Source organism: Scyliorhinus canicula, chromosome 10, assembly GCF_902713615.1.
Source record: "Scyliorhinus canicula chromosome 10, sScyCan1.1, whole genome shotgun sequence".
Lineage (NCBI taxonomy): Eukaryota > Metazoa > Chordata > Chondrichthyes > Carcharhiniformes > Scyliorhinidae > Scyliorhinus > Scyliorhinus canicula.
Window position 1 is genome coordinate 11587763 of NC_052155.1, and position 27206 is coordinate 11614968.

General features: G+C 45.2%; 1 protein-coding gene across 5 annotated transcripts in view; it reads left to right on the top strand.

Moving 5' to 3' along the window:
- The first annotated feature begins 2944 nt into the window (after positions 1 to 2944).
- LOC119972233 (vacuolar protein sorting-associated protein 13B-like) overlaps positions 2945 to 27206 on the top strand; it is a 1046946-nt gene continuing 1022684 nt past the window's right edge. For all 5 annotated transcript variants that reach the window (XR_005462014.1, XM_038808618.1, XM_038808616.1 and 2 more), the window contains exons 1-3: positions 2945 to 3121; positions 11693 to 11857; positions 14878 to 15021. Coding sequence is in view for 4 of the 5 variants with exons in the window: in XM_038808618.1 (XP_038664546.1) it covers positions 11711 to 11857; positions 14878 to 15021 (291 nt within the window). In the remaining variant the exon portion in view is untranslated. The remainder of the gene's footprint in view (positions 3122 to 11692; positions 11858 to 14877; positions 15022 to 27206) is intronic.

Genomic DNA, 27206 nt, shown 5'->3' on the forward strand with positions numbered 1-27206 from the left:
GAGTCTGCACATCCTTCTGCACATCCTCCCCGTGTGTGCGTGGGTTTCCTCCCACAGTCCAAAGATGTGCAGGTTAGGTGGATTGGCCATGCTAAAATTGCCCTTAGTGTCCAAAATTGCCCTTAGTGTTGGGTGGGGTTATTGGGATAGGGGGAGGTGTTGACCTTGGGTAGGGTGCTCTTTCCAAGAGCTGGTGCAGACTCGATGGACCGAATGGCCTCCTTCTGCACTGTAAATTCTATGATAAATGTTAAATATGTTCCTGCTTCCTGCATGCATTTTAGAGTGCCATTCACTTATTACAGTTGTTAATCTCAGAATAATACATTAAATCCTTTTATTCTTTTCATTTGGAATACTCAAGGGAAATTACTGATCAATGCATTGATTTTGCCTAATATAGTAGACTGTAGTTCAGGGGTGGGCAAACTACGGCCCGCGGGCCGCCAAAGGTCTTTATGCGGCCCACCAAGTCATTTTTAAGGTTAATGGGGGGGGGCTGTTGGGTTACTTACTGGTATAGGGTGGATACGTTGACTTGAGTAGGGTGATCATTGCTCGGCACTACATCGAGGGCTGAAGGGCCTGTTCTGTGCTGTACTGTTCTATGTTCTATATGAGGCGCCCAGAATCATAACCGGGTGAAGTAATTATTTTACTTAAAATTGTGAATTTCTGAATGTGGCCCTTGCACGGAAAAGTTTGCCCACCCCTGCTGTAGTTGTAATCTATGCCCAATGCAGTGTTGAGCAAGGTTTACATGGGCACCCATGTAACAAACATCAGATCTGCTCTTGCTGCTCCCTCAGTTTCAGCACTAGTCATACACATAAGGGTAACCTGATATCTCCAACAGACTGGAGAATACCTTTAAATGTAGAATAACCACTTTAATGATGGTGTGACCCCAAAGGTTAGAACTAAGACTTATGTATACTGGATTCTGTGCTTCATGTGCATTTCTTGTACATGACCTTGTGATTGAAGGGAGGTCATTGCTGAAGATGGTCGGGCCTAGAACACTACCCTGAGGAACTCCTACAGTGTTGTCCTGGAGATGAGATGATTGGCTTCCAACCACCACAACCATCTTCCTTTGTGCCAGGTTTGACTCCAACCAGCGGAGAGTTTGCCTCCTGATTCCCATTAATTCCAGTTTTCCAAGACCATTCCATACTCAGTCAAATGTTGCCTTGATGTCAAGAGCAATCACTCTCATCGCTGGCATTCAGCTCTTTGTCCATGTTTGAACCATGGCTGTAATGAGGTCAGGAGTTGAATGACCAAACTGAGCATCCGTGAGCAGGTTATTGCTGATTAAGTGTCGCTTGATATCACTGTTGATGACTCTTTCCATCACTTTGCTGATGATGGAGTGACTAATAGGGTGGTAATTGGCTGGGTTGGCTATGTCCTGTTTCTTGTGTACAGGACACACTTGGACAATTTTCCACATTGCCGGGTAAATGCCAGTGTTGCAGCTGTACTGCAACAGCTTGGCTGGAGCACACGCCTTCATTATTATTGCCAGGATATTGTCAGGGCCCATAGCCTTTGCATATATCCAGTGCCTCCAGCCATTTCTTGATATCAGATGGAGTGAATTGTATTGGCTGAATACTGACATTTGTGATGCTGGGGACCTCTGTAAGAGACTGAGATGGATCATCCACTCAGCACCTCTAGCTGAAGATCGTTGCAAATACTTCAACCATATCTTTTACACTGATGTGCTGGACTCCACCATCATTGAGGATGGGGATATTTGTGAAGCCTCCTCAAAAAGCATGTTGTTAAATTGTCCACCACCATTCACGACTGGCTGTGACAGGACAACAGATCTGACCTCTTGGTTCTGGGATTACTTTGCTTGATTGAATGCTGCTCGCACTGTTTGGCAACTAGTCCATTGTTACAGCTTCACCAGGTTGATACCTCATTATTAGATATGTCTGGTGTTATCTTTGGCACACCCTCCTGCACTCTTCAGTGAACCAGTTGATCCTGGCGGTAACAGTTGAGTGGGGATCTGCCAGGGGGCATGGCTGCACAGTGGTACTTGTGGAGCCTTCTCCTCCAATGAGTTGCTTAATTGTCCACTACCATTCACGGTTGGATTGGCAGGACTGCAGAGTTTAGATCTGATGCGTTTGTTGTGGAATCGCTTAGCTCTGTCTCTTACTTGCAGCTTATGCTGTTTGGCACACAGGTAGTCCTGCGTTGTAGCTTCACCTGGTGGATACCTAATTTTTCGGTATGCTTGGTGTTGTTCCTGGCATGCTCTTCTGCACTCTTTATTGAACCAGGGTTGATCCTCTGGCTGGGTGGTAATGGTAGAGTGGGGGGATATGCCAGGCCATGAGGATGAATATAATTCTGCTGCAGCTGATGGTCCACAGCGCCTCATGGATGCCCAGTCTTGAGCTGCTAGATCTGTTCGAAGTCTATCCCATTTAGCACGGTGGTAGTGCGACACAGCACGATGGAGGGTATCCTCAATGTGAAGACGGGGCTTTGTCTCCACAAGGACTGGGCGGTGGTCACTTCTACCAATACCATCATGGACAGATGCATCTGCCATGGATGAGGTTTCGCCCTCTTGTTGATTCCCTCACCACCGACTGCTGTCCCAATCTGGTAGTTTGCCTGCTTGGTTTACCTTGGTATCGCCGTTCGGCCCATCATTCAGCAGTTGCCACCCAGGCTGCCGGTTTAAATCTCGGCAGCACCAAGAGGTGCCCCGCGCAAATCAAACCCCGCCGCGCGTGCGGAGACGGTTGGCGGAAATGACGCATTTTTGAACCGCGGACGGGCGAAACGAAGCGGCCGTCCCCCCTTCTCTCTCTCTCTCTCTCTCGCCGCGCGGCGGGGAAGGTGCGCAGGCGTTTGCGGCCAGGGGGGGAGGGGCGGAGCGTTGCATCTCGGGATAGCGGAAGAGCGCGGCGTTGGTCATCCGGCGGGGTTGCGTTGGTGATGGGAGGATCAGGATGGGGCGTGATCGTAGCTGTTAAGGTGGTGGAAGCGGCTGTCTAGCGCGTGAACGGAGCCACGGCCAACTCCAGCTCAGCCGTTGGCCTGGCGCCTCCTGATGACAGGCCGAGCTTGTGCGATCTCTGCCGAGGTGGGTCTCTTGAGGACAGCGGGAGAGTCTTGTTGTGGCCTTGCTGCTGTTCCCTGGGCAGGAGGAGACTGACTTTGCCCCAGTGTCTTGTCAGCTTGAGGGGCTGACCCACCTCACTGTGCCCTGTTTTCTTGTGTCCTGACAGTGCTGAGATTCTTTAACTTGGTAACTTCACACTTTAGATTGGCAGATAACAAGCCCCCATTGTATGTAACTTGTACACCTCGCTGACAGCTCTCTGTGTGTCAGAACAGCAGAGCAACTCGTGCGATTTGTAAGCATTCTCTTTGCACCTGTTAGAGTCAAATTACTTCCGTAATATTTTTCAGTGCAAGATTATAGATTCTTGTTCATGGCCTGACACGTGAAGGACTCCGCGAGGGAAGCTGAGATCAGGTCCTGTTTACTTCCCCACGTTACCTGGCTTATCTCTATTTTTCCCTTTATTCCCCAATTTTTTCAAGTATCTGATGGGAGAATTTAAAGAGACGCTTGTCGCATCTGATAATCTTGGCGCATCTGATAGCCAGATATCAGAAAATGAAAATACATTTCCTTTCAACACACACATGCATACCTAGTAGACAGTGTTCTTGTAAATGTCTCTGGTTTGGGGGTAGATTGTGTAAATGCACTGAAAGCCAACTTCTATTTAGTGAGTAAAACGTGTACTAAGTGACCAATGTGTAAGATGCAGTTTCTTGGGTTAATGAATGCTTCAATTATCCTAGTTCAACAAGTGCGGGTTGGCTGTGCATTTTGGGATTCTGCATGTGAAAGAACTGCAGGAAGTGATGGGGAAACATTGCTGCCGATTAGCACTTGACTACGTGGGGAATTTGTTGAGGTTGAAAGAATGTTGCAGTCTGGAGAGTATAATGCTGAAGCAATGTGCTGAATGCCGATCTGCTGTGTCACTTGACAGCGTGTGCTCCCTGGGAAATGGAGTTCTGCTTCAGATGGATTGGAATGTGAAGTATTTGAGACAGGATTTCTATTGTCCTTGACAGTGTTGAGAAACATTAAGTTTGACCTGGTGATTGGGATGAAACATGATTACTCCAGCAAACAGAAAAGGTGACATCCGAATGAGACCAAATCGGTTGGGATAGAAATGATTGGCAGAAAATGAAAAGCAGAGCTGCGTGCTTCTTTTAGGAAGTATAGACCACGGATTTACCTAATTTTAGAAAAATATGATTTGATGGGAAGGATAAGAACAGTTAAATTCTAGGATCTGTAATATCCATACTTGACAAACTACGAGGCAACGGGGTGGACCCCACTGGTCATGAACTCAAAAACCTAATCAGTCTCAATTATTTTGGGCACCGTAAGAAGTCTAACAACACCAGGTTAAAGTCCAACAGGTTTGTTTCGGATCACTAGCTTTCGGAGCACAGCTCCTTCCTCAGGTGAATCACCGATTCAATTCCCGCTCCGGGTGACTGTTTCTGTGGGGTTTGCACTTTCTCCCTATGTCTGCGTGGGTTTCTTCCGGTGCTCCGGTTTCCTCCCACACTCCAAAGATGTGCAGGTTAGGTGTATGTTAAATTGCTCTATAGTGTCCAAAAGGTTAGGTGGAGTTACTGGATTATGGGGATAGGGTGGAGGCGTGGGCTTAAGTACGGTGCTCTTTCCAAGGGGCGGTGCACACTAGGGCTGAATAGCCTCCTTCTGCACTGTAAATTCTATGATTCTAAGAGGGCCAAGGGAATATGTTTTACCGAGCTATAATAACCCTGCTCAGACCATGTACATGAGGTGGTTAACGTAGTGACAGTTGTATTGAGCATAAAGACAGGCACAGAAGATTGGGTCGATGAGCTTGTTTTTATCTCGTAGTTGTCATTTAAGCCCATATACATCAACAAATTAGATTAGTGATTGAAATAGATATGCCAGTAATGCCACCAGTTGTTGCTCAAAAGACAGGTAGCCTTTCTCTTGGTTCCTACCAGTATTACTCACTCAAGAACAGCCACCAATTACTTAGTGACTTTTTGTCTTGATAGATGGAGTGTGTTTAAATTCTGTTGCCTCCTTCCTTCTCTCTTGGGATAAGTTTGCTTTGTTGTTCCTCCTGAAAGATGCAACTTCCATTGAGATCACTTCCGTAGGGGAGGTGGTGATGGTATTGTCATTGGACTGGTAATCCAGGGAAATGCTGTGGGGACCTGGATTCTAATCCTACCAAGGCAGATAGTGAAATTTCAGTTCAATAATAATCTAAAATCAAAGTCTAATAATGACCATGAAACCTTTGCTGGTCGTCGCAAAAACTTATCTGGGTGATTAATACCCTTTTTAGGGAAGGTAATCTGCTTCATTTAGCTGGTCTGACCTACATGTGGCTCCAGACCACAGCAATGTGGTTGACTCTTAAATGTCCTCTGAAATGACCTTGCAAGCTGCTCAGTTTTATCAAACTGTTAGGATGTATATCAGGAATGATACTGGACAGACCCCTTGGCATCAACGTAAACACTGGAAACGACAAGAAACTCAGTCCTCCTTGCTAACATTGGAGGTTGTGCCAAATTAGGAGAGCGGTCTCGTAGACTAGCCAAGCATAGTTATACGCCGGGTTTTGTCCCAGACACCACGATCATCATGGCTAGGTATGACCTGTCCCTCTAGAGGTGACGGCACAATAGTATACAGGGAGGGTGTTGCCCTGGGGTCCTCAACAGTGATTGCAGACCCCATGACGTGTCATGGCATTAGGTTAAACAAACATGAGCAAAGAAATTTAATGCTGACTAGCATTTATTGTGGATTCGTCATGCTAAATTTCTCCTTAATGTCCAAAGAAGTGCAGGTTAGGTGGATTAGCCATGATCAATGCACGGTGTTCCGGGGATAGGGCTTTTTTAAATGCATTGTTTACGGGATGTGGGCTTCGCTGGCTAGGTCAGCATTTGTTGCCCATCCCTAATTGCTCCTTGAGAAGGTGGTGGTGAGCTGACTTCTTGAACCGCTGCAGTCCATGTGGTGCAGGTAGACCTACTGTGCTATTAGGGAGGGAGTTTCAGGATTGTGATCCAGCGGCATTGAAGGTGTGTGTCTGCTGCCCTTTTCCTTCTAGATGGTAGTGGTCGTAGGTTTGGAAGGTGCTGCAGTGCATCGGTGTTGAAGGGAATGAATGTTTGTGGAAGTGGTGCCCATCAAGTGGGCTGCTTTGTCCTGGACGACGTTGAGCTTCTTGAGTTGTTAGAGCTGCACTCATCCTTGCAAGTGGGGCGTATTCCATCACGCTCCTGACTTGCGCCTTGTAGGAGCTGAGTTACTCGCCATAGTATACCTAGCCTCTGACTTGTTCTTGTAGCCAAAGTATTTATATGGCTAGTCCTGTTCCGTTTGTGGTCAATGGTAACCCCCAGGATGTTGATAGTGGGGATTTAGTGAGGGTAATGCCATTGGAGATCAAAGGGTGATGGTTTGATTACCTCTTATTGGAGATGGTCATTGCCTGGCACTTGTTTGCTGCGATTGTAACTTACCACTTGTCAGTCCATGCCTGCATATTGTCCAGATCTTGCTGCATTTGCACAAGGTCTGCTTCAGTGTCTGTGAAGTTGCGAATGGGGCTGAACTATGCACAGTCATCAGCGAACATCCCCATATCTAACCACATATTGGAAGGATGATCATTAATGAAGCAGCTGAAGATGGTTGGGCCTGGGACACTACCCTGAGGAACTCCGGTGGGGAAGTGGGCCTTGGTAGAGTACTCTCAAGAGGGTTGGTGCAGACTCGATTTGCCAAATGGCCTCCTTCTGCACTGTAGGGTTTCTATGGACTCTAAGAGGGAGAAATATACTGTACCTCATCCTTACCAACCTGTCTGCCACAGATGCATCTGTCCATGACAGTATTGGTTGCCAAAGTCCTGTCTTAACATTGTGGTTCTCCTCCTTCGTGTTTTGTGGCACTACCACCGTACTAAATGGGATAGATTTTAGACAGATCTGGCAACTCAAGATTGGGCAACTATGAGGCACTGTGAGCCATCAGCAGCAGCAGAATCATACTCAACTACAATCTATAATCTCATAGAATCTCTACAATACAGAAGGAAGCCTTTTGGCCCATCGAGTCTGCACCGGCCCTCTGAAGGTGCACCCTACTTAAGCCCACTACTCCCACCCGATCCTTGTATTCCCACCTAACCGTTGGACACTAAGGGGCAACTGAGCATAGCCAATCACACCTAACCTATACATTTTTGGAATATGGGAGAAAACCGGAGGAAGCCCACGCAGACACGGGGAATGTACAAAGTTCACGCAGGCAGTCGCCCAATATCGGAATCGAACTTGGGTCATTGGCACTGTGAGGCAGCAGTACTAACCACTGTGCCATTCTACTGCCTGGCATATCACCACTCTACCATTACCACCAGGATCAACTCTGGTTCAATGAAGAGTGCAGAAGGGTGTGCCAGGAATAACACCAAACATATCTGGCAATGAGGTGTCAACCTGGTGAAACTGCAACAATGGACTACTTGCCAAACAGCATAAGCAGCATTTGAGGAGTGAAATAATCCCAGAACCAACGGGTCAGATCTGTAGCCCTGCCACATCCTCCCGTGAATGGTGGTGGACAGTTAAACAACTCTCTAGATGAGGAGGCTTCATAAATATTCCCACCTTCAATGATGTTGGAGCTCATCAGTGTAAAAGACAAGGCTGAAGTATTTGCAACAATCTTCAGCTGGAAGTATTGTGTGGATGATCCATCTTGGCCTCCTCCAGAGGCCCCTGGTATCACAGATACCAGCCTTCAGCCAATGCTATTCACTCCACGTGATTGCAAAGAATGGCTGAAGGCACTGGATACTGCAAAGGATATGGGCCATGACAATATTCTGGCAATAGATCTGAAGAGTTGTGCTCCAGAACTTGCTGTGCCCTGAGTAAAGCTGTTCCAGTACAGCTACAACACTGGCATCTACCCGGCAATGTGGACAATTGTCCAGGTACGTCCTGCACACACAACGTAGGACAAATCCAACCGAGCCAATTACTAGGTCAACAGCAAGCTACCAACCATAGTGCCAGAGGACAGTAATGGTGCAGAAAGAGACCATTTAGCCCATTGTGTCTGCGTCGGCCAAAAAAATAAAACTAGCTGCTCATTTTCATTCCATTTTCCAACACAAGGTCCGTAACCTTGCAGGTTACAGCACTTCAGATGCAGATCCAGGTACTTTATAAATGAGTTGTGTTTCAGCCTCAACCACCAATTTAGGCAGTGAATTCCAGACGCTCACCATTCTCTGGGTGAAATAACCTTTTCTGATGTCCCTTCTTTACGAATCACTTTAAATAATGAAATTCTTAAATCATTACAGCCTTGGTTCAAACATTGACAAAATAGCTGAACTCCAGAGGCGAGAGTGACTGCCCTTCATATTTGATTGAGTGTGGCATCAAGGAGCCCTAGTAAAACTGGAGTCAATGGGAATTGGTATGCAGGAGAGATGTAATGCTCGTCCAGTTTGCGTTATAACTGCTTCAATAGAAGATGGTTGTGGTTGTTGGACGTCAGCCGTCTCAGTTTCAGGACATCACTGCAGGAGGTCCTGCAGGTCTTAGGCCCAATCATCTTCAGCTCCTTCGTGAATGGCTTTCCTGCCATCATAAGGTCAAGTGGGGATTGCTAATGACTGCACCATTCGTGGCTCCTGAGATACTGAAGCCATTCATGTCCAAACGCAGCAAAACCTGGACAATATCCAGGCTTGGGCTGATAAGTGGTACATAATATTCATGTCAGACAATGACCTTTCTAACAAGAGAGAGTCTAACCATCTCCCCACAAAATTCAATGGCATCACCGTCACTGAATTGCCGATCAACATCCTGAGAGTTACCGTTGTGGTGCACTTCGGAGACCATGCGATCTCCTCATCTGGAATTTCGGAAAATCTCGGAGGTCACGTGACTCTCTGGCCAATGGAATCCAAGCACACGCAGTTTCAGCTGGAGAGTGGGTCTTTAAAACCCACAATTAAGGTCTGGACAGCAGGCGGGTACGAGGAGTTGTTTTACCATGTTATATTTCTGAAATAGCCACTTGTAAATATTTTTCTGATGAAATAAATCATTTTCATCCACTGCTGGGTTGCCTGGAGATTCCGTTATCACAGTTACCATTCACTAGAAACTAAACTGGAATAGAGAAAAAAGTACTGTGGCTGCAAGAGCAAGTCTGCAGTGAGTGACCCCCACCCTGACTAAAGCCTGCTCACCACCTATAAGGCACAAATGAGGTGTGTGATGGAACACACTCTCCACTTGTCTGGGTGAATACAGCTCTAAAAATACTCAAGAAGATCGACACCGTCCAGAACTAAGTGCACAAACATTCACCACCGATGCAGAATGGCAGCAGTGTGTACCATCTACAAGATGCACTGCAGGAACTCACCAAGGCTCTTTAGGCAGCACCTTCCAAACCCACGGCAGCTTTCATCTGGAAGGATCTGGGCAGCAGACACATAGGGGCACCACCACCTGGAAGTTCCCGTTCAAGGCACAGACCATCCTGACTTGGAAATATGTTGCCATTCCTTCACTGCTGGGTCAAAATCATGGAATTCCCTCCCTGACAGCACTGTTGGTGTTTCTACACCAAATGAACTGCAGTGGCTCAAGAAGGCAACTCACCACCACCTTCTTGAGGGCAATTAGGAATTGGCAGTAAATGTAGGCCTAGTAATGCCATGAATGAATAATAAAAAGCTTCCAGTTACACTCTGATACTTTGACTGGTTTCTCTGCTTGCTAGATAGATGGTCAATACTGGCAGACAAAGAAGTATTGAGATGTGCACTTGTGATCCCAAAACATACATGGTTATGGGGCAAGTGCTGGGAAATGGGATTAGCATAGTGAGGTGGTTGTTTTTGACTGGCGCAGATGTGACGGACCTTTTCTGTGACTCTATGACTTTTTGACTGGAGAAAGGGCATTTGATCCTTTCCACAACTAACCTGATGTTCTCACAAGTATGTGAGCACAGTAAGGTTATTGGACAATTACTAGAAACAGGACCCCTGGATTTTATCTTGCCTTTCTCCCTTGTCAAGCTGCCTTAATCACTTTGTATTCCAGTTGACCAGCAGAAGAGCCTCAGCTTCCCAGGAATCTTGTGGTATTCCTGAAATATTAACTGCCGTGGCTTAGATCAGCTAATACAGCACAGTCTTATATAAAAACTTGGCATTTTATGGTCTGTGTGACTTAGTTACACAATAACTTTTAATACAGAGCTGTCAAGGAACTGAATAGAATAATATTTTTCAAAATGAAAAACGGATTAAGTTGTAGCAGTAGATGTGCCATTCCGTCTTACTACAGTCCACCCAGGGATTCTTAAGGAAATAGGGAGTTTTGGTAGAAATGTTCAGCAGCTCCCAAAAATCTATTGAGTGTGTACAGTTTTGATCTCCTTACCTAAGCAATTATCTACTTGCCTGATAAAAGCAAATTACTGCGGATGCTGGAATCTGAAACCAAAAGAGAAAATGCTGCAAAATCTCAGCAGGTCTGGCAGCATCTGTAGGGAGAGAAAAGAAATAACGTTTTGAGTCCAGACGACCCTTTGTCAACTTACCTGAGACTGAGTGAAACAAAGACTTTGTAGATTGAGTCCACGGGTGCGAGGGAGGACCAACCCATGAGGAGGGATCATGTAGAATAGGCCAATATTCTCTGGAAAAGTATAAAGTTCTGAGAGGGTTCGACTGAATAGATGCCGAGGTGCTGTTTCCATTGCCTGCAGAGCCAGGAGCTGGGGCTCCTAGTCTTAAGATAATGGGTTGGCCTTCTAGTACTTTTATGAGGAGAAATTTCTTTGCTTAGTGGGTTGCGAATCTTTGGCATTCTGTGCCGCAGAGCATTGCAAACTCGGTAGTTGAGACCGTGTTCAGAAATCTGTTAATATCTAAAAGACCTAATATGGGCATAGGATATAAAGGGGTACATTTGTGGAACAGGATGGCGTACTACTGCTCCTGTTTTTTCTGATTGTTATTTACCAATTAACTTCATGCCACTTTTTAAATGCAAAGTGTGATTCGTGTGTTCTGAACGTTCTGACTGTTGCAACAGTGCAACGATGTGGAATCAATCTTTGGCAACTGTATTGAATTAATCTGTTTTGTAACCGGAGAGGTGAGCATTGCCTGGATTGGATTTTAAAAATTGGATTTCGGAGGTGAGAGTACATAGTCTGAACAGTTGCACACACAGTTCCCTAAATGGAAGTTTTAATATATAACCTTTAAACAAAAAAGTTGTTTCATGCTGAACAGCTGCAGACTTGTTTTACTAAAACTATTTAACCTGTGCTTGACATTAATTATTTCGATCACAGCTGCCCACAGAAAACATCTGAGCAATGGCAGGTTAGCAAGTAAACGTGGAACCGTGCTCTGTACCTCAGTTGATCCATGAGCTGTTCAGAAATTAAAATATGTTTGTTTTAGGTTTATTCAAAATGATTTATGCAGCGATAGACAATGCTGGATCTCACTTTGCTTTTTCATGTTGTTCACAGCAATAGAGCGTTTCCAGGATGTTGGAGTCCTATGTGACCCCAATCTTGATGAGCTATGTGAATCGTTACATCAAGAATCTGAAGCCATCTGATCTCCAGCTGTCATTATGGGGAGGTGATGTGGTCCTCAGCAAATTGGAACTGAAGCTTGATGTGCTGGAGCAGGTACAGACTTGATTTTCGATTCTGCTTGAATGAGCATCGATGATGAAATTAAGTTAATGGATACTCAACTTGCATAATAACTTTTGGACTGTAAAAGTTAATATGGTTTTTCGAGAATGGCTGGTCAATGATGCTTGCAGCCGGTAGTTTTTAGATTTATGGTTTCTTGTATACACTTGAAAATCCTCACAAAGCAAATGTAAAGCCCACTTAACATGCCAGTTTATAGTCGGTTGATTTTGGGTGATCTCCCGATTTACTTTGCGCCACTGGGGGCAAACCAAGTTGCAGTTCAGGTTAGGTATACATGGAAAATTGAAGAATTTTTTTTTCCATTTTCGGTTATTGATTGTTAGATTTAAAGCGTGGAGGTACTCCTTCCCTTTAAGAGCTTTCTTCATTAATTTTAAGATCAATGCATGTCAACTAAAACTGTTCTGAGGGAGAATTGTGAAATTGTACATTTTTCCCCTCGTTGATATTTTGAAGGTAGGAGCATAGTGTTTATACTGGTGCAAGAAGACGTTTTAAAGTCTGGAATTTGAGAAATAATTCTACCGTGAATAAGTTAGCACATTGAGTCTGTACAATTTAACCTCCTCGAGGAGCTGGTATGTGGGTTTCAGAATGATTAATAAGTTATTCGTAATCCAATTTAATCAATTCTGATTCATTCCTGATCATTGTAATTCTCCCGATGCATTTGATATAAATTGAAACATTCCCGTTGGAGCCTAATTTGCAATGCCTTGCGGTCAGCACAGCTCTCTTTTCAGAGTTTTACAATGGACTGGGAAATTCTGTGTGATTGTAACATTTTACTTTGAATTGTTTAGTTTTTCTCCCATTTATAAATATTAAAGACAGCTCAAATTAATGCCCCAAAACTATTTGAGCCACTAGTTCCTGTTGTTGGCAATTTGAAGTTGATAGCTTTCAAAACAAAATTGAGCAATTCAATGAGTTTCTGTTGGTTGAATAAAACCTTTTCTTCCTTCCTGTTTAGTTAGTTGAATGCTTAATTGGTGACTGAACAGATTTCGTCTCAATTCAGCCGCTCTGAGATGTGATGCCCTTTAAAGTTGTGATCAGTGGATGATTCTTCGAAATTGAATTTTCAATTATATAGCTGTCTGGTATGGCAAAGGAAGGCTATGAATGTGGAATGAAAATCATTTTTGAAAGAGTTTGAAGTTAGTGCATATTTATAAGATCATAAGTAATCAGAGCAGGGGTAGGCCATTCAACCCCTCGAGCCTACTTTGCCACTCGATAACATCAAGGCTGGTCTGATTATGGCCTTAACTCCACTTCACTGCCTGTCCTCCATAACACTCCCTTGTCGACCAAAATCTTTCAAGATTAACGATTCACTGATGGAAGAAGTTCCTCCTCATCTCCGTTTTAAATGGTGTCCAATGGTTCTAGATTCCCTCGTAAGAAGAGATGTCCTCTCAGCATCTACCCTGTCAAGGCCCTCAGGATTTTGTATATTTCAATAAACCTCTCGTTCTTCTAAACATCAATGATTAATGGTGCAACCTGCTCAAACTTTCCTCATCCTTTCTTCATGCCTTGGGGCTGGTTTAGCACAGTGGGCTAAGACAGCTGGCTTGTAATGCAGAACAAGACCAGCAGCGCGGGTTCAATTCCTGTTCCAGCCTCCCATAACAGGCGCCGGAATGTGGCGACTAGGGGCTTTCACAGTAACTTCATTGAAGCCTACTTGTGACAATAAGTTATTATTATGCCAGGGATCACCCTAGTGAACCTTCTCTTGCCTACTACACAGTGTTATAGATGTGGTCACATCGATGTCCTGTGCAATTGTAGCAAGATTTTTCTACTTTTATATCCCACCCCCCTAAAATAAAGGCTAACATTCCATTTGCTTTCCTAATTGCATGCTATACCTCTCTTGTAACTTTTTGTGACTCATGTACAGGGTCAATCCAGATCCCTCCGTTTTGCAGGCTCTCTGCATTTAAATAATATTCTGCTATTCTACCTGCCAAAATTAACAAACTTACTTTTTCCCACATCATACTCCATCTGCCACATTTTTGCTCACTTACTCACTCACTCATTCCCTCCCTCCTTTCCTCCGCAGACTATTTGTCTTTTCCGCATAATCTACATTCCTCCCTGTCTTTGTATTTTAAGCCACTTTGGCTGCAGTACAAGCAGTTCCTTCATCTAACTCATCAATACAGATTGTAAACAGTTGAAGCCCAAGCACTGATCTCTTTGGAACTTCCAACTATTTCTGGTTTCCCAACATGAGCATGTCCATTTATCCCAACACTATTTCCTGTTGTTAGCCAATCCTCTACCCATGCTCGTGTATCACCCCCAACCCCATGAGCTCTTGTGCAGTAACCTTTACCTAATCAAATGTGTTTTGGAAACCCAAATACACTACATCTACTGGTTCCCCTTTAGCCACCCTAATTGTTAAATCCTCAAATAGCAATGACTTTAGAATAAATTATTGTATCTATTATTTCTTTGGGCCAAATTGATACTCGAATGTATTCGGTTTAGCATGATTCTATCTAAATAGCTTGCAAATTATACTTGAAGTAGCAAATAACTTTCCTTAAAATTAATGAATGTGCTTTCCAGAATGCCGTGCAAGTAAGGCTACATTCAGGTGAGTGTGGTACCAACCAAGTCACAGTGAACTCAAGTGGAGAGACCTGGGGTAGAATTTTTTCTCAGTTATTGGCACAAACCAGTCAGTGTCATATCAGCTGCCTGTTACACTTGGAGCTTGATATTTCATTCTGTTGCTTTCAATAGAACAGAATGTCAGATGCAGTGGGTAACAGCCGGCTGATTCACTGCCACTCGTTTTATGCCACTGACCAAGATGAACCTCTCCAGTGTGCTTCTGTTTATAGTGTGCAGTTCTGTACTTCACGGTTCATTTAAAAAAAGAAGAGTTATTTACATATTAAACAAATTATTTCAAAGTCAGTATCATAGTCGGCTTAATTCCAACCTTGCTGCTTTTTCAGGAGCTGAAGTTACCATTCACTTTCTTGAGTGGACACATTCATGAGTTAAGGATTCATGTGCCATGGACAAAGTTAGGCTCCGAACCTGTTGTTATCACCATAAACACAATGGAATGTATCCTGAAGCTGAAGGATGATGCACAAGTGAGTTGCCATTGGTTAATAGTTTATAGTAATACCTATAGTTTATCAAAATGTGTATGAATTATTATAACTGCTGAGCTCTTTTAGAGAATTATGTTTTAAAATAATTGACAGTTTTAAGTCTTAATTTCATCATCCGGATGGAGTCAGAAACTGCGTACAATGCAATTTACAGATAGATGGGCTTATCAGTATAATAAAATGACTGGGGATAATAGGTTTGATGAAACTGAATGTCAGTAGTATTTTATACTGGTGTTACATGGTTTGAGGAAATGTGAGGCCAATGGAGATTTGGTGAAAATAATGTGGATTGACGTAACAGAGAAAAAATATTGGGCGGGATTCTTCAAAAATTGGGCTATGTCCCCATGCCAGTGAGAAAACGGGCGCAAATCACTCCGGAAGTTTTTCCAGAAAGTCCGGTGATTATCTGTTTCAAGGGGGCTTGCAGGCCTCCAGAGTGCTCTACGCAGCTCAGGCTGCCGATACAGGGCCCTGCACTTCTGGCCGCGGGTCCGTGCATGCACATGGCAGCTGCCTGCGGCGCCGGCCCCCGCGTGACATGGCGGACCCACACAGCAGGCCGGCGCCGAAGAAGTAGCCCCCCCCCAGATTGTGCGTGCCCGCCGATCGGTGGCCCCCGATCACGGGCCTGGCCGTCGTGGAGGCCCGCCCCCCAGGTGACGGATCCCTCCGCCCCCCCCACCGGGACGGCCACGGGAGCCACGACTCCGAGCACCTGCCGGGTGGAACCATACGTGAACCACGTCTGCGGGAACTCAGCCGGTCGTCCGCGGAGAATCGCTGCGGGGGCCTCTTTCAATGGCCCCCGACCGCGCCGTGTTGATCGCTCGCGCGCGACTGGTGGCGATTCTCCGGTCATTGGAGAATCGCGGGAAGGCATCGCGGGTCCGACACCCCATTCTCCGTCCGGGCGCCATTGCTGCGCGGAGGCTCAGAGAATCCCTGCCATTGTGTTTGAAATGGGATTGAAAATATGTCGGTAAATAAATTCAGTAAATTCAATTATTACTTTGCTGTTGGGGCCAATAAGGCATATATAATAAAGGGACTTAAGGTTGGACTGGTGTTCTGGAATTTTCCTTAATTGTTTTGGTTAGGAAGAAATTTAGTGCAACCTTCGCACTGGAGATGAAATAAATCTGATAAGCTGTAAGAGATGTGTTTAATGACTCTGAAGCTGCTGATCAGTGTAGACAACCTTCCCTTCTTTCGATTATCATAATTTGAGAACTGAATGGAATACGTATTGGGACTAGGACAAAGAGGAACAAAGTTGTTTCTTTCTCTCTCTGTAAAACGTGGTGAGAGATTTATTTAGGGTGTTGCTCATACAATCAAGATGGTGATCTGCCCAAAGCCTACCCAAACACATTGCTAATGCCACGACACATCAAATAACACATAACCAGCAAGAATGTATTCCCAGATGCTTAAAACCCCTCCTTCTTTACTTCATCACTGCAACAACAGTGATTAATATTTAAACAACAGACCCCCTTATCTATTATTTCTATACATGTATATAATTCAATAAAACGGTCTCTGTGGTGGATGTCGTTTCCTTTTTGGTAGAATTTGGTGTCATTCTTGACTTATAATCGCAATTCTGGTGTCAGAGTCACAGATGTTTACAGCATGGAAACAGGCCCTTCGGCCCAGCTTGACCATGCCGCCCAGTTTCTATCACTAAGCTAGTCCCACTCGCATTTGGCACATATCCCTCTATACCCATCCTGCCCATGTAACTGTATAACTGCTTTTTAAAATACTAAGCAGAGCTTTTTTTAATTTTAATTTTTAAAAAAAATTCTGATAAAGCTTCAGCTTTTGATGATAAATTGTCTCAGCTATTAGCAATATTGCTGCGACCATATCCACTTCCATTTTAATTTAATGAGCTTCAAGTTTTGAATATGCCCAAAAACATTACTTTTAAAAAAATACTTTTTATTCTCCTCTTTTTTCACAGTTTCTCCCAAATTTACACCCACCAACAATACACAGCAATCAGTAACAAATATGTCAATCCCCATATCAATAACAACAATCCCATCCGCCCACCAAACCCCAAACATTAGCCTGCATGTTCACACAAAGAAATGACAAAAAGGAATTAGGGATCACCCATAGTCGCCATTAACACACACAGCCCCCCCTCCCCCCAATCCTCCCACCCACCCGCCACAACTAATGTTCGATGTTATCCAGTTCTTGAAAGTGCATAATGAATAATGCCCATGAATTGTAGAACCCCTCCGTCCTTCCCCTCAGTTCAAACATAACCTTCTCAAGAGTTAAGAATTCCAACATGTCCCCCCGCCATGCCAGGGCACAGGGTGGAGAGGTTGCGCTCCAACCTATCAGGATCCATCTTCGGGCGATCAACGAGGCAAAGGCTACAACATCTGCCTCTGCACCCATTTCCAACCCTGGCCGGTCCGACACCCCGAATACGGCCTCCCGGGGGCCCGGGTCCAGTTTCACGTGCACCACTTTAGAAATTACCCTAAAAACCTCCTGCGAGTAATCCTCTAGCTTTGGACAGGACCAAAACATATGAACGTGATTAGCGGCCCCCCCCCCCCCCCCCCCGGCCCCGGAAACGTTCACACACATCTTCTACTTCTTCAAAGAATCAGCTCATCCTCGCCCTTGTGAGGTGTGCTCTGTATACCATCTTCAGCTGTATCAGCCCCAACCTCGCGTACGAGGTGGAGGCGTTCACTCTCCGGAGAACCTCACACCAGAACCCTTGCTCCATATCCTCTCCCAACTCTTCCTCCCACTTTGCTTTGATCCCTTCTAGTAGTGCCTTCTCTTCTTCCAAAATAGCTCCGTAAACCGCCGACACTAACTCCTTCTCCAATCCCCTGTTGTCAGCACCTCCTCCAGCAATGTGGAGGCCGGCTCCACCGGGAAGCTCTGTATCTCCTTTCTGGCAAAGTCTCAAACCTGCACGTATCTACACATTTCCCCCTGCATCAGCCCATACTTCGCTTCTAGCTCCTTCAATCCTGCAAACCGACCCCTAGGAAACAAATCCTTTCGTGTCTTCATCCCCTTCTCCTCCCATTTCCGAAAATTCCCAACCCACTTCCCTGGCTCAAATCTGTGGTTCTCCCAAATCGGCATTTCCCTTGACCCTGCCCCCAACCCGAAGTGTTGGCGAAACTGCCTCCAAATTCTCAATGAAGCTATTATTACCGGACTCCCTGAGTATTTCGCCGGGGCCATCAGGAGCGGTGCTGTTGCTCGTGCTTTCAATCCCGACCCCCTGCACAAACTCTCCTCCATTCTGACCCACTGGGAATCAACCCCTCTGACCCAGCTCTGTACCTTCTCCACATTCACCGCCCAGTAGTAATACATCAGTTTTTGAAGACCCAAACCCCCTGCCTGCCTTCCCCTCTGTAGCAGCACCTTTCTAACTCTGGCCACCATCCCTCCCCACATGAAGAGAGTAATCCTGCTCTCAATCTCTCTGAAAAAAGTCTTTGGCAGGAAAATCGGCAGGCATTGAAAAATAAACAGAAATGAGGGCAACACGTTCATTTTAACCGCCTGTACCCGACCCACCAGTGACAGAGGGAGACCATCCCACCTTAGGAACAGAGTTGTTTAATTGAAATGCAAGTTTCTGGGACCACTGATTTCTTATGCTGTATGTAAATGACTTGGATCTTGGAATATGGCGTAAACTTTCAAAATTTGCCAATTATGCCAAAATTAGAGGAGTGGCGAATATTGATGATGGTGCAAATTATTTGCTACAGGTCATTGATAGGCTAGCAGAGGGCAAACAAGTGGCAGGTGGAGTTTACCACAGAGATGTGTGCGTCAATGCATTTTGACAAAAGGGATGAAGAGAGACAAAATAGATATAACGGAACAATTCTAAAGAAGCGGGTGCATGTGCATCAACCTTGGAGGCGACAGGACATATTGGGAGAGTGGTCAGCAAAACATAGGTTTCATAAATAGAGGCATTGAGTACAAAAGAAAGGAAGTTATGCTGAACCTTTTATAAAGGTCTGGTTGGGTCCCAGCAAATGTACTGCATCAAGTCTGGTCACCACACTTGAGGAAATATGTGAAAGCCCTTGAGAGGATGCAGTGGAGATTCACCAGAATTGTTCCAGGGATGGGATCTTTACTTACAAAGTTAGTTTGGAAAGGCTGGGGTTGTAATCCTTGGAGCAAAGGATAGTTGATGGAGATGTACAAGTTTGGGATAGGTGGAGATCAGGTAGACCAGGTAAAACTCTTCCCGCTATCTGGTGGTACAAGGACGAGGGGGACACAGATTTAACATTTTGGCCAAGAGTTCAGGGGCAATAAGAGGAAGAACATTTTTTACATATTGAGTGGACCTGGTTTCCTCCCACAAGTCCTGAAAGATGTGCTGTTGGGTAATTTGGACATTCTGAATTCTCCCTCAATGTATCCGAACAGGCGCCGAGTGCGGATTTTCACAACGTCATTGCAGTGTTAATGTAAGCCTATTTGTAACAATAAAGATTATTATTATAACTCATTGCCCACAAGGGTGGTGGAAGCATACACAATCAACACTTTTTCTGAAGGAAATTGGATGGGCACTTTTGGAAAATCTCCCCGTGTTTGTGTGGGTTTCTTCCGGGTGCTCCGGTTTCCTCCCATAGTCCAAAGATGTGCAGGTTAGGTGGATTGGCTATGCTAAATTGCCCTTAGTTTCCAAAAATGGTTAGGTGGGGTTACGGGGATAGGGTGGAGGTGTGGGGATCGGGTGGAGGTATGGGCTTAGATAGGGTGCTCTTTCCAAGGGCCAGTGCAGACTCGATGGGCCGAATTACCTTCTACACTGTAAATTCCATGAAAATAAACTAGCAGAGCTATGTGGGCTCAGTGGGGGCGTGGCACTGACTAAATTGCTCTATGGGCAGCCAGTATGGTGGGCAGATCGAATGGCCTCCCATGCCGTAAATGACTTTATGACTCTCGAGATGAAAATGTCGCTGTTACTTCAGAATGAGAATGGCTTCACAGGGAGGAACAGTGTTGCACAGCTCTTAATTAATTAATGTGGTGCTCTGAAGCGCAGGCATGGATGTGGACAAATGCTCATGCATCAAGTTTATCGAACTCTAATTACACGTGATCAAGATCCCAAATTGAGGAAGACTGAAGACAATCATGGAGGGAGAGAAATATGAGTGCCAGAAGGCAGTCATCCTGTTTTGAGAAAAAGCATGTTGCAAATGGTAGAAAAAAGAGGGGCAACTCTCCATAGGTCAGGGTTAAGTGAGGAAGGTATTACGATCCCATATCAGCTCCAAACAGTGGCTAGGATACTGGACCCAAACCCCAATATTTTAGTTTATTTGTAATACTGTGTGGAAGGAATAATTTGCTCCAGGAGCGATTGCTTGAAGAAATACAACTTTGGTACTTTTTTAAACAAAACTTTCATTTTGAATACAATATTAAACTTCACACCCCAAAAAGAACAGCTTACAATTACTCATTAAGCACCACTAATCAATTTCCAATGAACAATAAGAAAAGAAACATACACCTCTCAATCCATCTTAAAATCAGCATGGCATAGAATAATACTTGTGTCACAGAACAGAATTGAACTCCTGTCAGAACCCTTCCAGACTCTGGCTGAATATCTTCAAAACGTTGGTTCACCTGGCATGTTTCAGCTTCTTCCTTGTCCTCAGACAAGACTGCTGTGCTTTAAATATTATTACTCTTTTTCTAACTATCCTACTGTGAGAGAATTGTGCACTCCATGTCAGACAGATCAGACTTCAACTCCTCTCTAAAGCTTTCTCCAAAATGTCTCTCTCTATTCCTTAGGTCCACCCATCAATGACCTCCCCTCCCCAAGCTGAAAACCAAATTAGCTCCGCAGCCTGAAAGCACATGAATGCCCCAGGCACTTTCCTCAGTCAAGCCACAGTTCATTAGCCCAGACTGAAAAAAAACATTTCTTTGGTCAATTTCACCTTCTGGCTCCTGAAAGCTCCCAGGCCTTGCACAACATAATTCTTTTTAAAAACACGACCAATGCATTCAGATACATTGTAACCCTAGGCTTGTAATCCTTTAATTGTCCCAATATTTAGAATTGAATATTCACAAAATCCTCCATTCATCACAAGGGGCAGGCTAAACCAGAAACACAACAGCTGAAACTTCACCAACAATTTGAAGCTCTTTCTTCCAGTCGGGAGTACAATGATTCTGGAACGATTGCACTATCAAATGGATTAGAAATGGGACACAGAGGGCAGCATGGTGGCGCAGTGGGTTAGCCCTGCTGCCTCACGGCACCGAGGTGCCAGGTTCGGATCCCAGCCCTGGGTCACTGTCCGTGTGGAATTTGCACATTCTCCCCGTGTCTGAGTGGGTTTCGCCCCCACAGCCTAAAGATGTGCAGGCTAGGTGGATTGGCCATGCTAAATTGCCCCTTAATTGGAAAAAATTAATTGGGTACTCTAAATTTATAAGAAAAAAACAATGGGACACAGGAAATAGCTCCGGGGTGGTTGGTTAGAAATTTGGTTAGGCGGGCGGCACAGTGGTACAGTGGCTAGCACTGCTGCCTCACAGCGCCGAGGGCCTGGTACCTATCCCGGTCCTGCGTCACTGTCCATGTGGAGTTTGCACATACTCCCAGTCTCTGCGCGGGTCTCACCCCCACAAACCAGAGATGTGCAGGGTAGGAGGATTGGCCACGCTAATGTTGCTCGTTTTACTGGAGTGTGATTAACACGCCTCCGTTTAAAGGCCGTGTGCTTAACACTACTATGGCTCTGTATGTGTAATTATGCTCGGAGTCGCCAGGTGTCGTATTGAGACACCGTCACAAGTATATCAAGGTCAGGTTCAAAGTAATAAATCCATACACCGATTAGTAAGTCCAAACGATTGGTGTTTATTATAACAAATATAATAAATACTCATGCATACGCTAAAGAGACTAACTTACTTCTAATACTAAACAACTAAATACTTATCTAGGCAGGAACAGGCAAGGTCAGGGAGCAAGGCCTTCGTCCCGTTCTTGGTCTGTAACTTTCTGATTGGCAAAGTTGTCAAGAGCTAGCAAGGTCTGGATCACGTAGCGATCGTTGTGTTGGCACTTACAGTTCGATAGCTGATGCTCAACGGCCGGTGATGAAACTGGAGTCAGGGTGCGATGGAACAGGTCTGGGCCGGAGTCTGGAAGCAACAGACCGAGTCATGTGCTTGACCTTATTTTTATAGGTCCCAGGAGGTTCAGGCCCCCTTGGGGTGGTTCCCTCATCTATTTGGTCTTTCTCAATCGATATCTTTCAAACTCCCCAATCCTAGGGTCGTTTCTCGATGTTTGGGGCGGTCCCTACGGCTCTTTGTTTTGGTTGCTTTGTCGCCATTCTGTCTGGGCGTCTATGGAAAAGTATCCATCGATACTTAAATGTTTCTATTGTACCTGGGCCTGGGCTGGGATCACCTCATTAATATGCAGATCTGTTTCCCATTTGCACCTTTGGCTGAAACTCTGCAACTCTTTGGAAACTGGTTTCTGTACGTGCAAAATGCAAAACAGTCTTTTGCAAGCTGTGTGTCCTCACTATGACTGTTTTTCCCTGTGTTCCTTGCGGTTCTCCATTTTGTAGCCCAGTGTCCATCTTAGATGGCTACACTAAATTGCTCCTTCATTGGCGGGACAAAAAATTGGGCACATTATGTTCATAAAAAAATAAATAAATTTGGTTAGGCATGCTTAGTAATCCTGGACTTGAGGACAGATAGTTCTTTTTTGCAATTCAGATTGAGTGTCTCAGGTGTGAGAGTAAGAGACATTTTGGAAAAACTTGAAAACGTCATGGGAGGGGAGAGAGTAGCAAACAATAATCGTGATACACGTGGGAGCGAATGATGTAGAGGAAGGCAAGCCAGTAGTCCTACAAAATCCTCTTTAGTGGGGAAGAGTGTGGTGCCAAGGGAAAGAAGGGAAAAACCTTGCGTGACAAATCACGAATCTGAAAGTATCTGAAAAGATTATAACCAGGAAATTGGAATCTGTTCGAATTCTCCTTGAAACGAGCAAACCTAGCTTCCGCGAACAAGTCCCCAAACCCTGCCCCTCCCAAAGCTTCGACGTAGAGTTCAAACCCACAGGCAGAAAAAGGTGGTTATTGCAGACATAGAACATAGCTTAATATGTAATATAGCTAACAGAGACATAGAACAGAGCTTAATATACTGCCTGAACTGCTTCCAGATTCTCAGCATGGACACCACCACTGGATTTGGGGAAATTGTACTGGACAGAAAGGCAACAATGCAGTTACAATTGCACTAAAGCTAGAAACTATGCTGAAACTTGCTTCCATTTGGCCCCATATGGAATCAGGATCACTTAACCACAACAATACCATCTGAATATTGGCTGCCCGATAGTGGAACAATAGATTGGGTAGAGCCAAGAACTCTGATTGCCTGTCTCTTTAGAGCAAAATCCCATAGATGCTTAGAGTCTTACCCGCCCAAATGAAAGAGGGCATTAATTTATTGACGTTAATAAAAAAGGACTTGGGGAGACAAACAGGAGACATTGAAAAATAAATAAAAAGATCTCGGGAGAATGTTCATTTGAATAGTCTGAACCCTGCCACCAAGAACAGGGAAGGTTATCCCACATCTGCAAGTCTGCCTTGACACCATCAACCAGAGTGGTATTAGTTAATTTATGGTTAGCACTGCTGCCTCACAATGCCAGGGCAGAGTTTAATTCAGGCCTTGATGACTGTGTGGAGTTTTCATGTTCTCCCCGTGTCTGCATGGGTCTCCTCAGGGTGCTCCGGTTTCCTCCCATAGTCCAAAGCTATGCAGTTTAGGTGGATTGGCCATGCTAAATTGCACCTTTGTGTCCAAAAGGTTAGGTGGGGTTACTGGGTTACGAGGATAGGGTGGGGGTGTGGTCCTAGGTAGGGTGCCCTTTCCCAGGGTTGGTGCAGACCCGGTGAGCCGAATGGTCTCCTTTTGCACTGCAGCAAGCCCCAATTGTGGGCCACTCAGATCCCCAGATAACGAAGGCTAGTCTTGGCAAGACGAAAAGGCAGCATTCCTAGTTTGGCTCGTTTCCCCGGGGGATTGACCGGGAAGCATTCGCTCTTTGCCAAGTTGAACGTATATCCAGAGAAGGAGCCAAACACCTAAGAAGCTTCATTATCTCTCCCATAGATGGTATGGGTTGGTAATGTAGAGAAGTACATCATCCGTGTACAGGGGGACCCTATGTTCCACCCCTGCCTGATTTATCCCCCTCTTCTTAACCGAGGACCTCAGTGCTATAGCAAGCGGTTCTATTGCCAAAGCAAACAGGAACGGGCACCCCTGTCTCGTGCCCCTATTAAATGGGGAGTAGCCAGAGTTCAGAACATTCATTCGAACACTAGCAGTTGGGTCTCTATACAGTAATCAAACCCAAGAGATAAACTTGTGTCCAAATCCAAACCTTCAAAGACTCTCAAACAAATATTCCCACTCCATTCTGTCAAACGCCTTTTCGGCATTTAAGGAAACAATCCCCTCTGGTTTGGACAGTGAGGAGGGAGAAAGGGCAACGTTTAGCAGGCGACGTATATTGGCCAACAACTGTCGACCCTTAATGAAGCCTGTCTGATCCACCGAGATCAGTTCTGGGAGGCAGGGCTCCCACCGCAGCGCCTGCACTTTGGCAAGTGACATAATATCCGCATTTAAGAGTGAAATAGGTCGGTACGACCCACACTCTGTTGGGTGCTTGTCTTTCTTCAGAATCAAGGAGATTGAGGCCTGTGCAAAGATAGAGGGCAACGAACCCCGAGATAAGGAATCATTAAACATATCCAGAATTAGGGGTATCAACTGCTCCGCAAACACTTTATAAAATTCAGTGTGAGAGCCATCCGCGCCTGGGCCTTTATCAGTCTGCATCAACCAAATGCATTTCACAAGGTCTCTGGGCCCAACGGGGAATCCAAATCCTCGCTCCTCTCCCCCTCCACAGTTGGGATGGATAAACTATCCAAAAAGTCAGGCATAACCGTTCCCTCAGCCAGAGGTTCTGATCTGTAGACAGCCTGAAAGAATTATTCAGAATCCGCATTAACCTGAGAAGAGGCTAAGCTGCCGCTCGAGTTCCTTATCTGCACGATTTCCCAGGAAGTCGCCTGTCGCTTCAGCTGGTGAGCTAAGAGACGACTGGCCTTATGCCCGTATTCATAAATACCCCTCGAACATCGCAACTGTCTCACTGCCTTGTCCGTTGATAATGGGCTCCCTTGCCCATCTTAGCACACGCTCCCTTTGAAGCTGTGAAACGTCACTATTATCGCATGCAGTAGCTCTCCATGATGAGACTTCTGTCGGAGTATAAGGGGTGCTCAGTCCAGCTCAGGAGGGGACATGAATCCACCCTCCCCCACCATCTTCCGAAATATCTCCTTAAATATTCCATTGGTGTTGGGCCTTCCATCCCCTCTGGCAGCCCCACAATTCCAATGTTTTGCCTGGACCGATTCGCTGAATCATTCACCTTACCCTTCAGCGCTTTGTTTGTATCGGCCACCAGAGACATCTGTTTCCAGTGAGACCATCCGATCACTCTGGCTCGAAAAGGGCTATTTCCACATCCTTTATTGTGACTCCATTGGCCTTCACAGTTTCGTTGGTCTTCTCCGCTCTGGGGCCAAGGCCTCCATCGATTTGCGGAGGTCCTCCAAAACAACGCGCCAGTGCTTATCGATTTATTTTGCCAAGCTGCCCGAAAGCATCTCCGCCGTTAGTGGAGTGGCTGGAGTCTCAGAGCTCTGAGAGGCCTCTGACCCACGTTGATGAACTTGCAGTTTGCAATTTTCCCCCTTCTCCTTTCAAGCCCCCCCCCCACCCCACCCAATGTTTCTGGGCATTCTTCTGGTATAGGATCCTTATCCCATTGATTATGTGGGGTTTTAAAGGAAAATACCCCCGCAACTAACAAAAAGGGCACGTCTTCCTCCTACATAATGCCACCGGAAGTTGCGTTTTCAAATTTCTAACTGTATGCGTCCGGATCAAACTCCTCTACACTAAGGATAGCTTTCTTTACTACATCATACTACATCACTTCCAACAATGATGCAAACAGCTCACTAGCTCTCACTACTACTTTGTAACTCTTACTACTTTGTAAAAATAATGTCCAAATTTCTTTATCTCATTTAATCTGTTTAGCTACTTTTTCAAAAGAAAAAAGGAATGCTTCAACATCCTTTTCCTCAAATTTTGGAAGAGCTTGTCTAAATTTGAACATTTCCCCACTTGGTTCATGGCTCGAACTACCTTCTTCCTCAACCTGCTCTCGTGCCATTTTTTAACTGCCAGTATTTATTTTTACATATAAATTTAGAGTACCCAATTCATTTTTTCAATTAAGAGGCAATTTAGCTTGGCCAATCCACCTACCCTGCACTCCTTTTGGGTTGTGGGGGTGAAACTCGCGCAAAGACGGTGAGAATGTGCAAACTCCACACGGACGTGACCAAGAGCCAAGAGCGAATCTGGGACCTCGGCGCCGTGAAGCTGCAGTGCTACCCACTGTGCCACCGTGTTGCCCTAACTGCCAGTAATTTGAGCTGAAATTCTCCTTTTCTTTTTCTGACATTGCTAATCTTTCCACTTCCACATCAAGTTTTCTATTTTTAATTTCCTTTTGAAAGGTTCCCTTTTTCCCCCTCTTTCTGCTGCATTTCAAGTTTCTTCGTTTCTGTTCCCTCTTTAGCCCTCTAAAGCCAACTGTTTCCAGCAAAGCTGAGAGTGTTGCCATCCCTCATGAACTATCTCCAATGACAGTCCAAGTAGCTGAACTAAAACTTAACAGCTCCTCTACTGTACAAGGTCTGACAGCATCTGTGGAGAGAGAAGGGAGTTAATGTTTCAAGTCTGGATGACTCTTTGTCAAATCTGGAGGGAATTGCAGTTGGGGTCAGATTGATGACGGGTGTTTGGAGCAATGGGGATAGAGGATCTAGCGATAGGTGGAGATTGACAAAGATTCGTGGACAGAAAGACAAAGGGAATGTAAATGAGGATGATCAAGGTTAAGAAAGATGCTGATAGTGGCACATTAAGAGATTAGAACGTGTTAATGACAGAACATT